The sequence below is a fragment of the Garra rufa genome, chromosome 20, assembly GCF_049309525.1.
Source record: "Garra rufa chromosome 20, GarRuf1.0, whole genome shotgun sequence".
Lineage (NCBI taxonomy): Eukaryota > Metazoa > Chordata > Actinopteri > Cypriniformes > Cyprinidae > Garra > Garra rufa.
In genome coordinates this window covers 39034890-39052525 of record NC_133380.1, presented here as the reverse complement: position 1 = coordinate 39052525, position 17636 = coordinate 39034890, and the positions used below count along the sequence as shown (strand labels likewise).

General features: G+C 37.7%; 1 protein-coding gene across 2 annotated transcripts; it reads left to right on the top strand.

The window, feature by feature from the left end:
* The first annotated feature begins 2410 nt into the window (after positions 1-2410).
* Positions 2411-17163, top strand: thop1 (thimet oligopeptidase 1). Of its 2 annotated transcripts, none has more exons than XM_073825639.1 (13): positions 2411-2495; positions 3322-3528; positions 5375-5523; positions 5721-5828; positions 5924-6026; positions 6134-6294; positions 8789-8924; positions 12492-12858; positions 14548-14749; positions 14838-15024; positions 15247-15375; positions 16581-16717; positions 16801-17163. In XM_073825639.1, the coding sequence occupies exons 1-13, from the start codon at positions 2483-2485 to the stop codon at positions 16960-16962; spliced, it is 2061 nt and encodes a 686-aa protein (XP_073681740.1). In that variant the 5' UTR covers positions 2411-2482; the 3' UTR covers positions 16963-17163. The 2 variants fall into 2 exon arrangements, with proteins under 2 accessions (XP_073681740.1, XP_073681739.1); XM_073825638.1 differs by lacking the exon at positions 2411-2495 and adding an exon at positions 2794-3247.
* Positions 17164-17636: the final 473 nt, after the last annotated feature.

The following is a 17636-nucleotide window of genomic DNA, read 5'->3' as shown; positions in this document are numbered from 1 at the left end:
AGATAGATAGATAGATAGACAGATAGACAGATAGACAGATAGATAGATAGATAGATGGATGGATGGATGGATGGATGGATGGACGGACGGACGGACGGACGGACGGACGGACGGACAGACAGACAGACAGATAGATAGATAGATAGATAGACAGATAGACAGATAGATAGATAGATAGATAGATGGATGGATGGATGGATGGATGGATGGATGGACGGACGGACGGACGGACAGACAGACAGACAGACAGACAGACAGATAGATAGATAGATAGACAGATAGACAGATAGACAGATAGATAGATAGATAGATGGATGGATGGATGGACGGACGGACGGACGGACGGACGGACGGACAGACAGACAGACAGACAGACAGACAGATAGATAGATAGATAGATAGATAGATAGATAGACAGATAGACAGATAGACAGATAGATAGATAGATAGATAGATAGATAGATGGATGGATGGATGGATGGATGGATGGACGGACGGACGGACGGACGGACGGACGGACGGACAGACAGACAGACAGACAGATAGACAGATAGATAGATAGATAGATAGATAGATAGATAGATAGACAGACAGATATATAGATAGATAGATAGATAGATAGATAGATGGATGGATGGATGGATGGATGGATGGACGGACGGACGGACGGACGGACGGACGGACGGACGGACGGACGGACGGACGGACGGACGGACGGACGGACGGACGGACGGACGGACGGACGGACGGACGGACGGACGGACGGACGGACGGACGGACGGACGGACGGACGGACGGACGGACGGACAGACAGACAGACAGACAGACAGACAGACAGACAGACAGACAGACAGACAGACAGATAGATAGATAGATAGATAGACAGACAGACAGACAGATAGATAGATAGATAGATAGATAGATAGATAGATAATATAATAAAATAAGTAAAACATCAAATAATACTATAACACAAATTAAATTACAATCCATATAAGTTGACAAAAGTTTAGAGAACTTTAAGGCACTTTTTGTTTTTAAATGTTTTATGGATTGAAATAAAATTCTGAAATCATTTTTAAATATTTTACTTTTTTACATTTGTGTATATAAACCTTTGCTACAATGAACATACTATGTTAAATTATATTGAAGTATATTACATTTCTTTGTTTGCATATAGATGCCAAATTTACTAATGTGTAAAGTCAGGTATTACATTTTTCGTCTTCAAACACTCATACAGTACAATCTGTCCCAAAAGGATTTGACAATAGTACAACTGTAAAAAAAAAAAATATATATATATGTTCCTGAGATTCCATATCTTTCAAGCAGAAAGTACAGTACATTACATATATTATTGTCCAAATTAAATCTCATTAAATTAAAACTTCTTTCATTGTAGGACAGGTATCTAGTTTTAACTACAGTCAGCTTTAGAAAGCTTTTCTCAGATAAACCTTTCTTTTATCAGGAAGAGGAAACTATTCTTTGGTAATTAGTGATCTCAAAACCTTGTTATTACATTTAACATCCAAGACTTTATCATTTTCAGTAAACAAATCCACCAATGTAGGTATTACAGAAGAATATTGTACTATACCTTTAATTAAATTCCTCAAAGCTACAGGAATAGCTTTGACAACTAAAGAAAATATGAATACATCTAAATTAAATTTTAACTTAAAATAATCATAACTTAATATATTATCTTCAAACATTAAATGAATTACATTCCAAACTCCTTTGTCAAACCAGTCTTTATAAAATAAAGGTTTCCCTTTATGTAAAAAATATTTTATTAAACCTTTAAAGGACTTGTCATCTTCCATTGTTAAACACATTAACAAATGATAAAGTTTAGAGAGCTCTAAGGCACTTTTTGTTTTTAAATGTTGTATGGATTAAAATAAAATTCTGAAATCATTTTTAAATGCCTTGGAACAAAGAGAAATTTTAATAAATCTACATTTGTGTATATAAAACTTTGCTACAATCAACATATTATTGAATGACTATCATATTATCATATTATTGCACAAAAATTCGGTTTCTTTGATTTGCATTAAGATACCAAATTTACTAATGTGAAAGTCAAACAAAAAATATGTCCCTGAGATATATATACTTACCTATACTTTTAATTAAATTCCTCAAAGCTACAGGAATAGCTTTGACAACTAAAGAAACTTGCCAATATGAACAATCCGAATTAAATTTTAACTTAAAACGATCATAACTCAATAGATTACCGTCTTCAAACATTAAAAACCAAACTCATTTTTCAAACCAGTCTTTATAAAATAAAGATTTCCTCTTATATAAAATAAAAAAGATATATAGATAGATTGCAGAAGTCTTCAACCAATCGCGAGCTCCGCGGAGGGTCATGTGACCGGAGCAGGAAGCGTGAGTGAGCGGCTATTATAGGTTCTTTGAATCGTTCATACACGCGGTGTTCTGACTCACTGAGTGGAAAATGGCACCTACAGGTAAGTAATACGTGTTATATAAACTTCAAAAACATGTATTACGCTGCTAGAATATATGAAACTTAATATAACCGTCTGTTTTTTTTAAACAAAGCCTAAAAGTGCCGATGTTGTGTTTGTAGCTCGTTAGCGCTGGGAGCTAATAATCGTTGTGTCAGCTGTGTTGTTCGGGTCAGCTGGTGCCGCTAAGCTCCGGTTCCGACATTGAAAACACACGAGATTTCGTCATTTGTTCCACACTGACAGGGCCAGAGTTTCATAATGCTGGACATCGCTTGCAAAAACATTTCTGACGCTGTTTCTGTCTTTATAATGCCGGTTTAGGCTCAGCTTATTTAAATGGGTTATGTTCAAGGAAAGTTAGCTAACGTTAGTTAATCTTTAAGCTCTGGGATATAATAGCAAAACTCATCACACACAGCAATATCAGCCACAATAACTATATCGAGCTGATGTGTTTAGTTGGCGCTAAAAGGGATGGCAATGAATCTGATTTAACCTACTTCTATAATACATGTGTTTTATATATAGACCGGGAATATATTCAGTTGGCATTAAAATATGTTAAATAACAATTGCTGATTAGAAAATTATTCTTTTAGTGATTTAAAAGGGCTAAAAGTCATGGAAGCTCACTAAAAGGCATCATAAAAAATGCCAAAATCATAAACCGTCACTGTGATTGCTTAATGGATGTGTTCTTTTTGCAACAATAACTGATATGGATTTAGAAATGTGTTCTGGTAGTACATGTAAGTTCAAGTTGGTACTATTTAATCACACTGTTATATTACTCAGACTAAGTAATGTTGTTTTGAATGTTCAGGTGAAGTTGTGTTTGGCTCTGGGGATCGTGTCTGTGATGACAACCTTTTACGCTGGGATCTCACTCCCGACAAGATCCAGCAGCTTACTGAAGAACTTATTGCTAAGACCAAAAAGGTGTATGACATGGTCGGTGCGCTGGACTTGGCCAGTGTCAGCTATGAGAACACCTTGAAGGCCCTCGCCGATGTCGAAGTGGAGTACACAGGTAGAAATCAATTCATACTTATAAATACAGTTCAATAATAAACCATTGTATAAAATCAACAGTCTTCTGATTAAGTTTATTCCTTTAGTAAAAGGCCTTTTATTATAATTCTAAAATGCTCCCCTCTTCAGGTCATGGTACATGTGTCTTTATGCAGTAAAATGTCTACTGATTTTTATAAAGTAAACCTTAGAACTATTATATAGTTAGTAATATTTCAAGATGGACATTTAATGGACTGAAGCAACTTAGGTTTACTTAATTATCCTTACATCAAAAAAAAAAATAGCATGTTGGAATGTAAGCATCAAATGTGATACATAAGGCTTTTGAAGAATGTTTATTTGTACATGTTTCAATCATCACTGAGGTATTTTGCATATATTGTATATTTTTTTGCTGTGTGTGTGTATATAATATTTTATATATATATATATACTGCAAAAAAATGCTTTTCTTAGATTTTTGTCAAAATATCTAAAAATTAAATCAAGGTTTTTCTAGACAAGTAAAAATCCAGAAGAAAAAAAAAAACAAGTCAAAATTAGGATAAGCTAAATAATCTGCCAATGGCATAAGCAAAAAAATCTTATTTTAAATAGAAAACGAGATTATTTTTTTTACCCCATTGGCAGATTATTTTGCATGTTTTAAGCAAAAACTCACTTAATTTTGACTTTTTTTTTTTTTTCCTGAAAACAAGACAATCATTTTTATTCGTCTAGAAAATCTTCTTGATTTAAGAATTTAGATATTTTCACTAGAAACAAGACATAAAATGTTGCATTTTTTTGCTGTATATGTGTATGTTATTATTAATTTCATCTGTTAATTTATCAATATATCTGTTTTTTTTGTTACAATTATTAATTTATTATTATTAAATATTGTTTTGGTATGTTGTACACAATGATTTACTCTGTTTGTCATGCAAATGTAAAAAAAGGTAAACAGAGGTCCTTGGAGATCAAAAATAATCCTGAAAATATTATATAACTTTTTTTTTTTGCTTTCACTGACAGTTTTTAACCAACATCGGTACTGATCATGACTACTAAAAAAATAATTAATTATTAGGATTTTAACCCTTTAAATTTCAGCATGGTTACAAAACACGCATAAAGCACACTGTTATCCGTATAGCCACACAATTATAATTGGATCATTTCAAATCAGCCGTTTTAATGGGTTTCAATGGGGACATTTTTGTCCTTATGGTCCTGAGTGTAATTATTATTTTTTTGTACCTCATGTAAAATAGATTCATGAAAGAAAAGGTTAAAATATTAAAATTCTAATACAATTCAGATGCTGTTTACATTAACAGCCAAACTGATAAAAAAAGTATGTCCTTAAGGACATACAAGGGTTTATATTTACAAATTTTCACTAATAAATTAGCAGCTGTTTGTTTCAGATTACTTTCATCCTAATAGTTAAGTCCAGGGGCTAACATACATTTACAAAGGAACATACCAGATTTCTATGTACTTGTGTAAGCACCATCAAAAAAAAAAAAATCTGAGTGTGCAGGAAAGCTATGTAGTGGTATACGCCATTCAGCACTTTTTGCATAATGACATGCCGACCAGCTTGTGCAGTCTTCTGTGCTTCACCATTGTTCAGGTGTTGAATTAGCTAAATTTTAACTCCAGCAAAAACAAAAATTTAATATGCCCCTTTCCATGCTTCCACTGTATTTGTTCAGTAGATAGAATGTTGAAAAAATGCATATAAAATTAAGAACCTGCTGATTTAATTCAATTCTCAAAAATGACCAATAATGATTGTGTTTATAAAAACAGCACCTCACAGTTTGTACTCTGTTTTTCTTTTTCTTTTGCAGTTCAGAGGAACATGTTGGATTTCCCTCAGCATGTGTCCTCCTGTAAGGACGTCCGCACGGCCAGCACTGAAGCCGATAAGAAGCTGTCAGAGTTTGATGTGGAGATGAGTATGAGAGAAGATGTTTATCAGAGAATCGTGGCTCTGGAGGTGAGCAGGGACTGAGCACTAGCACATCTCTCTCAGGAATTAAACGCTAAAATCTCTCAGGGACTAAACTGAGCTCTGAGACAGCTGAGGAAACCTGCTAACAGACTTAACCAAATAAGTCACACTTTATTATGTTGTTTCACAAGCTTTTGCATATTTTATCAATCTGTTATTTATTTTATTTATTTGTTTAACAGGAGAAGCTGTCAGATGAGAGTTTAACCCCTGAAGCCAAGCGTTACATGGAGAGACTCATAAAGCTTGGGAAAAGAAACGGCCTCCATCTTGCTAAAGACACGCAGGAGGTCAGATATTAAGATCTTCCTTTCAGTTTGCTATGTAACAGTAGCACAAACACTCTCTTCTAGCCTGTAACAGAGTTGTATCTTCCATGTAACAGGAGATCAAAAAGATCAAGAAAAAAATGAGCACTCTGTGTATCGATTTCAACAAACACCTGAATGAAGATACAACTTGCCTCCATTTCTCTCGAGAGGAACTCGGTGGGTGCACAGAAAGACACGAAGTGCTTACAAAATCTGTTATTTTTTTCTTATCTGAAATGTAGTTTTGAAAAATAATATATGACTGGTGCATATGCTTTTATTAGGTGGGCTCCCAGAGGATTTCCTCAACTCTCTGGAGAAGGATGAGTCTGGAAATCTAAAGCTCACTTTGAAGTACCCTCATTATTTCCCCACCATGAAGAAATGCTTTGTACCAGAGACACGGAAGAAGTTAGAGGAGGCTTTCAACTCGCGCTGCAAAGAGGTCAGGCATCCAAGAAATCATCTTTAGAGGTGCTATAGAATGCATTGATACAATATTTTATATTGTTTTCTGATATCTACATAGAAGGTATATGGCATAAGAAAGGGCACAAATTCTCCAGAAACGGTTTTACAAGTAGATTTACAACCCTAGGATTTGTCCCTAGAATGAAATGGTCTGTTATTACCTTATTTGGAAGGGTAATGAATAGGAGCTCTGCTCTGATTGGCTGTTTCACAGAGTGGCTCATTTCAATAGCTTACACAGCAGGAAGGAAATGCATGGAGGAAAATTTATGTAATGCAATGTAACAGGCTAGCGCTAGCAAGAAGCAAACCGTGTCCCTTTAGTGGCTCGCGTTATTTTATTACAAAGCGTTATTTGTTTTCCGTGCCTTTGTGAGTTCAGACACCAACCCATACCTGTACTTAACATCTTAGGTAGCTTAACATTTATTCCTGTGATCTGCCATTTCCGCTATTGTTCTCGCTTTCTTTTTTTCACAGTAGCCTACATGCAAATCTTCTGATGATTCGGCTATGCAAATGTTGGGGGCGTGACTATTAATGATCATGACTCTTATGTAATAGTCACTGTTATGTTGGAATTGGCCTCTTTCAGTGGTCTTTTGCAAACACCAGATTTATATAAGTAGGAGGAAACAATGCTGTTTAAGGGTGTACTCACACTAGGCAGTTTGAACCGTGCCTGAGTGCGTTTGACCACCAAAGCGCGGTTCGTTTGACTAGTGTGAGTGCTCCGAACCGTGCCCGGGCGCGGCTCGATTAGCTGTCCCTGGCCCGCTTGGAAGAGGTGGGCCAGAGCACGGTTCAGTTGGACTCGGGCGCGGTTCGCATGCAGTGTGAGCACTAACCGTGCTGGAGCACGGAACAGGACGCGTGACGTTGCGTTTTTGCGAGGTAATCAACGTTTTTATAGTCCGTAATCAAAGCTGCAAAGTCCTTGCTGCACTTCAGCTGGTACCTTGCAAACCTCCTCATACGAGCAGCATGATTGCGCGAAGATTTTCGTGCCACAAAGGCGATAGACCTGTTTAACAATAGGGCTACAACTAACGACTATTTTAATAGTCGACTAGTCACCGACTGTTGAAACGATTAGTCGACTAATCGAATAATTATTCAATTTTTCTAAAATTTAGCATGAGATTGCTTTAATTATGTGGAAAATGATAGTAAACACCAGAAAGAAGGGGATACTTGAATGAAAAATGCATATTTTATTGAACTTTGCTGCTGATAGGCCGATTCATACTAAAAGTAAATAAAAATGCCCTGTCTAAAACCAATTAGGCACAGTGCTCGGTGAGTATAGACATAAATGCATAAATAAAGAAACTATCATTTTTTTTAAAGGACAGGCACATTTGTTTTATAAGAAAAAATAAATTAAAATCAAGTAAACATTTTCTTCCTGTAAACCAGGGGCAGGCACATTAGCAGCAATAAAACAGTAAACAAAAATGTACATCCAAAACAAAACGTATTGGCTTCCATGTTATTTAAATCTTTTCGAGGCGAGCCAAACTCCGTTTCATTCAACTGTTCGACGTGCTTTCTCTTTAAATGTTCGTGCATCACCGAGGTGCTGCCGTGATGCGCAAGAACTGCTTTGCAAACCATGCAGGTAATCTTTTTATTCGCCGTAGCAGGCTAAAATGCTCCCAAACTTTACGCCTGTTCCACACATACACATACACATACTGCAGTCCGTGTGCGTTACGTATGCGGTGCAGAAGCAGCACGGACTCGTTTTGCTTTCACACAGAACGCGTTTGCAGTTCGTGCATTGTGAACGCTCTAATCCGTTAACATGGGTGCAGAAAAAATACGCAGCGCATACGCACTGCAGACGGAGTATGTGTGAAACGGGCGTGTTTTGGTACGCGCAGCTGCTGCCATGGACGCCGCCTTTTCTGTATGTTATCGCTCAGCATAGAAGCTAATGCGACTCTCGGCAGAGAGATGCCTCACTCGTTCGGAAAAAAACATGTTTGGCGACAACATCCACAATGAAATTCATTGTCGACTATTTCTATTATCAATTTATGTTGACGAATCGTTGCAGCCCTATTTAACAATAGGCTGTGGACCACCGTGGAACAAACGACTCAAAATTACTATCCACAAAGTAAAAAGAGCGATGGACTAAATTGCGTTCAGCGAGAGCGCCGCTCTTCCTGTTTATCCTGAAACCGTCACACCATAATGGCGTAAGCGTGCTCCGGCACGAATGCTGAAACCGAATGCTATGTGAGTGCAGGCCAGAGGGGGAGTGGGGAGGGGGGACAATCGTACTCGGGCTTGGTTCATGGCAACCATGCCTAGTGTGAGTACACTAGGTAAATACAGTTTTCCATTCTATGGCACATTTAACAAGCTAGAATGCTACCCAATAACACTATGTAAGTTATGCTTTGAAATAACACAAGTGAATTGTTCTCATAATGTTACTGTAACGATTCCCATGACAGGAGAACGCTGCTATCCTGAAGGAGCTTGTGGAGTTGCGCTCACAGAAGAGCAGCCTGCTGGGCTTCAGCACTCATGCCGATTTTGTGCTTGAGATGAACATGGCCAAGACCTCCAAGACGGTTGCAACTTTTCTCGGTATGACTGATATGTGATATCTGGCTGATATACCAGTAGTAAAAAACATGAATCTCACTTTGTAAAAGGACAGAGCTGAAACTTAAAGAGGATAGTTAACCCGAAAATGAAAATTGTTTATCTGCTTACCCCCAGGACATCCAAGATGTAGGTGACTTTGTTTCTTCAGTAAAACACCAACAAAGATTTTTAACTCAAACTGTTGCAGTCTGTCAGTCATATAATGGCAGTCAATGGGACCTACAGCTTTAAGAGTCAAAAAAACATACACAGACAAACACTCACGCACTGACAGACTTTCACGTCCACTTTGTGTTTCTTCGTCCTAAAGCTCGATTGTGGCTGTGGTTAAATGCACTTGCATTTGCGATGACTTCTATACGAAATTGATGTACACACAGTCAGTTATGTTTTCAGAGCTGGACAAAACATCTGATATATGGAAATAGATCTGTGCATTAGTTTAAATGCAGCCTGTTAAAGCTGCCACTGTCTGTGATCTCATCGGTAATAATCAAACGGCAATAATGCTGAGGATAAAAGAAAAAACAATAAGTATTGTCTGTAATCATTGGGATTATGATACTTAAAGAACACTTATTTTACATCAGTATTTTTTTTTTAAGTAGCCTGCACATATAATAAAATTAAGTATATTGCACAAAATAAATTGATATAAAATGTAGGCATGTGCAGTAATATTGAAAACTAAGAATGTGCCGCATCGTGATATTTAGTTGATAATGAAAATTGTAATTTGAATCGTGAAACCAGTGAAGACTCACAGCCTTACTTTTAAGATGGTGGTACTGACATACAGGGATTACAACTACAGTGCCTTGCAAAAGTATTCATACCCCTTCATGTTTTGTTGCAGCATTATGTTAAACTTCTTTAAATGAGTTTTTCCCCACATCAGTTTACACTCCATACACCATAATAATGACGAAGCAAAAACCTGATGTGCAAATTTGACAGATTTATTAAAAATAAAACACTGAAATAAGTACATTGCATAAGTATTCATAACCCTTAACTCAGTACATAGTTGAAGCACCTACAGCCTCAAGTCTTTTTGGGTCGGATGTGACAAGCTTTGCACATCTGCATTTGGCAATTATCTGCCATTCTTTGCCTCACCTTTTCACCTCTCAAGCTCTGTCAGCTTGGATGGGGGCTGGCAGACATTTTCTAGAGTCCTAGTTGTTCCAATCGTCTTCCATTATGGAGAATGCTTCTGTCAACCTTCAATGCAGCAGATATTTTTCTGAACTCTTCTCTAGATCATTGCCTTAACTCAAGTCTGTCACTGAGCTCTACAGGCAGTTATCTTGACCTCAGGACTTGGTTTTTGCTCTGATATGCATTTTCAGCTGTTAGACCTTTTCTGAGAGGTGTGTGCCTTTCTAAATCAGACTCATTCAAATGAATTTGCCACAGTTTAACTCCACTCCAAGTGTAGTAACATCTAGAAGCAAAATGAATGCTCCTGAGCTAAATTTCAAGTGTCCCAGAAAAGGGTATGAATACTTATGCAACGGGATCTTTTCAGTTAAAAGTTAAATGTTAAAAACCTATCTGTTGCTTTGCCATTATGGAGTAGGGAGTGTAGATTGATGTGGGGAAAAAAGTAGTTTAAAGTAGTTTAACCTAAGGCAGCAACATAACAAAATGTGAAAAAGTGAAGGGGTATGAATAATTTCACAAGGCACTGTATAAACAAAAAGCATACAAATGGCAATTTTCTACTGAAGAAACAAAGTCACCTACATCTTGGATGCCCTGGGGGTAAGCAGTTAAACATACAATTAAAATTTTGGGTGAACTATCCCTTTAAAACTTAAAAACAGTTACGGTGTGGAAAAGAAAGTTTTGAGAAAATAATTTATTTAGTTAAAGGTCCCATATCGTACACATTTTTGGAGGTTTATTGTATTTGTTGATGTCCTTAAGAATATATATTTGCGGTATAAGTGCCAAAATCCATCTCAATATATTTTTACAGCTCCTTTTTTAGGAGCTCTGTCAAAAACCGGTCGATTTTGGCCCATCTAATTAATATTCATGAGCCTCTCTTCTGATTGGCCTGTTGTTTTCTGAGTGACGCACAACCAGGCCAATCACAGGTAACTACGGTTATGTATGCTGTAAGCGTAAGCGAGCTCAGAGCAATAGAGAGAGCTGATACTCAACAGGATATTTTAGAATGATCATTAATGTTTTTTCTTTTACAAACACCGAATGCAGTAAGCTACTTAACTGTTGCTTTAGTAAAGCCCCTTTCACAATGCGCGCTGATTCTGGAAAATTACGGGAACTATGTGAACCAAAGCCAGAACCTAAAGGCAGTGTTGTAGTAATGATGCACGTTATCAAGCGACTCTTCACAATGAAAAACAACGTTACGTGCAAAGTGGAATGAAGCAGCGATCATCAGGCAGAGCCAGCTCCTCACTATCAGCGCTGAAGCACAGTTTGTTCAGGTTAGTTTCAGTTTAGTGAAACGCACGTGTCGCATTACATCTCACATCCAAACGTCACATGTCTTTATGGTTTGTGTGTAAAGCATGCACAGATTACGGAAAACAACTGTGAATGAACCAAATTAAACAACTCCGGAACAAATCGTGGGACACATTATCCGTGTATTTACCGGAATCAATCACCACTGTGTGAAAGAGGCTGAAGTTGACGTGCCGCTGGTCTCTTATATTCACGTTGTTCTGAAGCCTGTGTAATGATCGTAGCTTGACATCTATCGACTGAACAGGGTTTTCTCCACTTGTTTTCCTGTTGTTGTTGCTCAATGGAATGGATGCGTTGTTGTCTGGGGGTTTGACAAAAGGAGGGTGGGACGTTGGTTTGTGACTGAAGGCGGTGACTTGAGTCGATCGGACGTCACATCGTTACGGAAGTCACAGCAGCTCGTGAAAATGAACAGCTACTTTAAGCAGGCTGTGTGCAGTTTACTGTGGATTGACTGTTTTGAAACTCATATGGTAGTTAGATAGCCCCTAGACCTTAGTTATCGTGAAAAAAGCCAGGAAATTTTGATTTTGACGATATGGGACCTTTAATTTTATTTTTTAGCATAAAGGCCCTTTTTCAGCAAGGATGCATTGAATTGATTCAAAAGTAACCGTGAAGATATTTACAGTGTTACAAAATATTTACATTTCACATTAATGCTGCTCTTTTTAAATTTCGATATATAAAAAAAAATACTTAGTATTAGTAAAAATACATATATTCAAAAGTACATTAGTTTCCAGCATAATACGAAAGTGTTTATTGAAGACGATATTACCATCATCTGACACGAAAGACTGGAGTAAGTTGCTGAAAATTAATTTTGCCATTACAGGAATATATTTCAAATGTATTAAAAACAGAAAATAGTTACTTTAAATGGTTTATCTACAATAGTCATACAACCCAAACTTTAGAAGTATTAATAAAAAAATATGCATGATATGCACACACACACACACGCGCGCACACACATACTAAATATATATAGTATGTCATTGTTTAACCCTTTGTTCCATTATCTCCTGCACACTGTAGAGGATCTGGCCCAAAAACTGAAGCCCCTGGGTCAACAGGAGAGGGCTGTGATCCTGAAGCTGAAAGAACAGGAGAGCCAAAAGAGAAATCTGTCCTTCACTGGAGAACTCCACGCCTGGGACACACGCTACTACATGACCCAAGTGGAGGAGACCCAGTATGCAGTGGATCAGAACCAACTGAAGGAGTATTTCCCAATGGAGGTGGTGACCAAAGGCCTACTGGACATCTATCAGGAGCTGCTCAATCTTACCTTTCAGCAGGTGGAGGGTGCACATGTCTGGCACGATGACGTAACACTGTACTGTGTTAAAGACCGCACCTCTGGTCAGGTCGTGGGCCAGTTTTATCTGGATCTTTTCCCCAGGTGAGCACTTATACTTGTATTCTCCAGAAATGCTTCTGGTGGTCATGCTGGGGGATCTGAAAAGTTTTCTTAAGTTGAAATTCAAATTGAAATTCTTTGAAAAGAATGTACTTAAATCATTGTAAATAACTAGTCTTAAATCCGCAAAGGTAAGGTAAATGCACTTTTTGTGTAATTAAACATTAGAGCATAACGCTAATGACATGATCTACATATTGCTACTACTAGGGTTGTGCTTGAGTACTCAGTAACACGAATAGTCAGTGATCAGTCATGATTATGCACGATGTGACTTTGAGATTTAATATCAGCTCCACAAAATGAGTCAAAAAGGGACCTCGATTTTAATTTAAGAATAACAACATAATTTTAAAGAGTATTCAGCACGTGTTTCAGCAACGCACACACAGTTACTGAAGGCATTTACAAAAGAGCGCAAGACAAGACATGCTCTTTAAAATACACAGTTATTCAGTTGTGGTGAAAAAAAGTGTGCGCTGCTTATGGGGGTTACAGTAATCTACAGCCTGTGCAAAAATAATGTACCGAAAGTAAGTTTATATTAAATTTGAGTAAAATTGTTTATTATTTGATATTGTTTTTGACTTTATTTTCATAGCGCTTTGTTACAATACAGATAGCGTCAAAGCAGCTTTTCAATGTTAAACAGTGAAATAGTGTGTCTAAGGAACCAAAACTCTATCAGAGGGCTGCTCGCTTATGGCAAAAATCATAATCACGATTATTTAACACAATTATGACTGGGTCCAAAGCTTTATAATAGTGATTCATTGAAAGATACCAATACAGCAGACAAAAAAGAATACTTTTATGCAAGTCTACAGAAGTCTAACAGCCTACTATAGAAATTGAATGTAAAATAAAACCGTGTCTTCACTGTAAGATTTAAACATGCTTTGTTTCTTATTAAAACTACAAAAGCCCTTCATTCAAGAGCAGTGAGTGATTTTTCTCTTTGTATTTTTATCTTAATATTAAGCACAGAGACGGCAGAAGGAACATTATTTGTTGCCGCTTTAAGAGCCACACAGATCCAATATACTGTTACACATGTATTTTCATTCTCAACTGTTTATGATCATTTAAGACATAGCTGACATAAATAATAATCACAGAGCGCCTCATTTTGAAATATTCTTGTATTTGACCATTTAGGCGCACACCTTGAGCTAAAAGATAACTTTACATGTCCGTGTTCTGCTCCGTCTCTGAGCGCATACACAGAACAAGCGCAAGTTCTCTTTCTCATTTTTAAAAACGCATCAAAGAAACAATAAATCAAGCATGTCCTGTTTTGTGAAAGTCACGTTACATGATTTTGCTGATTTGCATGTGAAATTAGGCTTTTATGGAGGCGAAAGCGCAGCACTGGAAAGGGGTCGGAACGGGGCGCAATAATTGTTTCATCTCGATTACTGTATTTTCATGATCGTTTGAAGCCCAAATCGAAATCAAAACTGAATTTCAATTAATTGCACAGCCCTACTTTATCATTCTCCTCTGGCCAGACAAAACCAGCAGTTTTATTTCAGGTTTCAACTAAGTCAGATTGTGCAGAGGACTCACAAGGTCTTGATTTCTGAGACACAGAACCCATTTTTATCCTAAACACAGAGCTTCAGTGGCAGTTCAGCTAGATTATTCACTAATTCTCTGCTATCCCTGTAGGGAGGGGAAGTACGGCCATGCCGCATGCTTTGGCCTGCAGCCCGGCTGTTTGCTTCCAGACGGGACCAGGCAGATGGCTGTGGCTGCCATGGTTGCTAATTTCAGTAAGCCCACCGCTGATGCGCCGTCCCTGCTGCAGCACGATGAAGTGGAAACGTACTTCCATGAGTTTGGACATGTGATGCACCAGCTTTGTGCTCAGGTCTGAATTAATTCTTTTAGTAACGTTTAGGTTGCACCTATTTTGCAGTCTGTGTAGATTAAATACGGATGATGTTCTTTTCATTCAGTCCGACTTTGCGATGTTCAGCGGGACTCATGTGGAGAGGGATTTCGTGGAAGCGCCGTCTCAGATGTTGGAGAACTGGGTTTGGGAGAAGGAGCCCCTGCAGCGCATGTCCAAGCACTATAAAACTGGAAACCCCATTCCAGAGGAGCTTCTGGACAAACTCATCAAATCTAGACTTGCCAACACAGGTGACCGTAGAACACACAATGGTCATTTACACAAATAAAAACTTAAACTTATCACACACATGGCAAATGTTCACTCTTTTTATTTTAAAATTTCCTAGTCTTATTGTGTACGTTTCTGTACATGTTTTCCGAAAGTAAAAGAATTGTCTTAGTCTTTTATTTGCTTGTGAAATAGAGGTGTTATAACCTCTGGCTTACTAACTTTTCCTTCCTGTTTCTCAGGGCTGTTCAACTTGAGGCAGATAGTTCTGGCTAAGGTGGACCAAGCTTTGCACACAAAGACTGGGCTCGATGCAGCTGAGGAGTATGGCAAACTTTGCCTGGACATTCTGGGAATTCCTGCTTCACCAGGTAAAATGAAACTTTTGACTAAATGGACACAAGGAAAAATTACTGGTGTATTGTACATAGAATTACTATGTATATTACTGTGTGAGTGCATACAATTAAAAAGATTTGTTGCAGTAGTGTACAGTATTACAATATTTATGTAAAAACTATACAAGATATATAAAGAACATGATCACTGTAATAGTTTATCCCACATTGCAAATAAAAAAGGAAAATACACTACCACTCAAAGGTTTGGGATCAGTAAGTCTGTTATGCTCATCAAGAATGCATTTATTTGATCCAAAATACAGAAAAAAAAATAATACTGCAAAGTGTTATTACAATATAAAATAATGGTTTTTATTTTAATGTATAATAAAAAGAAATTCTGTGATGCAAAGCTGAATTTTCATGAGCCATTACTCCCGGTTTCAGCCGGTGGACCAGGGAACCTAATCACAGTAAACGGCACCATGAAAAAAAAAAAAAGGAGCAATACATCAAAATTCTCAACAACATCAGGCAGTCTGCAGAGAAACTTGGCCTTGGGCACCAGTGGACATTTCAGCACGACAACGACCCAAAACACAGCAAAAGTGGTGAAGAAATGGTTAGCAGACAAAACATTAATGTTTTGCAGTGGCCCGCCAGAGTCCTGACTTAAATCTAATTGAGAATCTGTGGAGGGAGCTAAAGATCAGGGTGATGGCAAGGAGACCCTCCAACCTGAAAGAGTTGGAGCTCATCGCTAAAGATGAATGAGCAAAAATACCAGTGGAGACATGCAAAAAGCTGGTCAGCAATTATAGGAAGCGTTTGATTGCCGTAATAGCCAAAATAAGGCTTTTTTTATTGATTATTGAGAAGGGTATGAATAATTTTGGACATGCCACTTTTTTTTTTCAAATGTAAATAAATGAGTAATATATTTTTTTTCCACAATGATGCCTCTTGTACGTTGTCTTATTATCTTTTGGGAGAAGCCTGTGTCATTTCCGATCGAAAAAAACTTGCTGATTGAATAACAGTAACTTCAATCAGAATTTGCCAGGGGTATGAATAATTTCGGGCTTGACTGTATGTATGTAATAAATAATATTTATTCAGCTCTACAAGAAATTATTTACAATGCAACAGAATTGCGTTGCTAAACTGGCTGAATTCAATTGTTATTGTTCTCGGCACCTTCTCAATCTTATTTATTTTTTCTGGTGCTCCTACAGGTACAAACATGCCTGCTACCTTCGGTCACCTGGCAGGAGGATATGACGCTCAGTACTACGGTTATCTGTGGAGTGAAGTCTTCTCCATGGACATGTTCTATGCCCGTTTCAAACAAGAAGGCATCATGGAGCCCAAGGTTAGATTAACCATTCAGTGTTTGTGAATCCCATGCATAAATGTCATTTATGTGTCTGCTCATGTTTCTGTGTTGTTTGACAGGTTGGTCTGGACTACAGGAAGTGCATCCTGAAGCCTGGAGGCTCGGAGGACGCTGCTGACATGCTCAAGAAGTTCCTGGGAAGAGAACCCAAGCAGGATGCTTTCCTCCTGAGCAAAGGACTAACGGTTGAGCTGGAGCCTGGCAAACCCTGCGCCTGCTGACTGCCTGAATGTTAGGCTAAGCACTTAATGCCTCAGACTGATACCTCCTTAAAACCCCAAACGCTCATTCACTTACCACACCTTATCCCAACTCTGCACTTGTGCAAAGAGCTTTCACTATGAAAGTTTAAATCATTGTTTTAAAATTGAAAATTGTATTGAAATCTGGTCCAAAAAAGAAAAGAAAACATCTACAAATGACACTCTTGTTGCGTTTTAACTGTGTTCTGCGGAGCCTAATGAATTCCCTGTAGAAAATGGCAAGGAGCTGCTTCAGTGCACTCACAACACATAATTTGGCTGATGTCACATACGGGATACCATCTATGTGATTAACAGCAGGTCAACAGGCAAGTATCTTTGTGTTTTAATGGGTGAATCTCATAAACAAAAGTCCAGGGGCCGTATGTATAAAACTTCTAAGAAATGCTCTTAAGAGTAGTCTTAAACTTTGACTTAAATTCTTAGTAAGAAGTAGGACTTTTTTAAGAGTAGGAGACTTTTATAAAGAATCTAAAAGCAACTTTCAGTAAAGTTTGAGACTGATTCTTAAGTTCTGACTTAAGTGTTGTAAATTAAGGACTACAATGATTGAAACACAAAATGGCCGCCCTTGACCTCTGAATCAGCCAATAGAGAGCCTGCTCATGTGAGTCACAGCAGCACAACACCAA

Bases quoted from the DNA above. Each gene is read 5' to 3' on its own strand.
- thop1 (XM_073825638.1), top strand. From the start codon at position 3,217: ATGGATTTAGAAATGTGTTCTGGTAGTACAT. The intron at 3,248-3,321 runs GTAAGTTCAAGT...TTGAATGTTCAG, and splicing joins AATGTGTTCTGGTAGTACAT to GTGAAGTTGTGTTTGGCTCT. The intron at 12,859-14,547 runs GTGAGCACTTAT...CTATCCCTGTAG, and splicing joins TATCTGGATCTTTTCCCCAG to GGAGGGGAAGTACGGCCATG.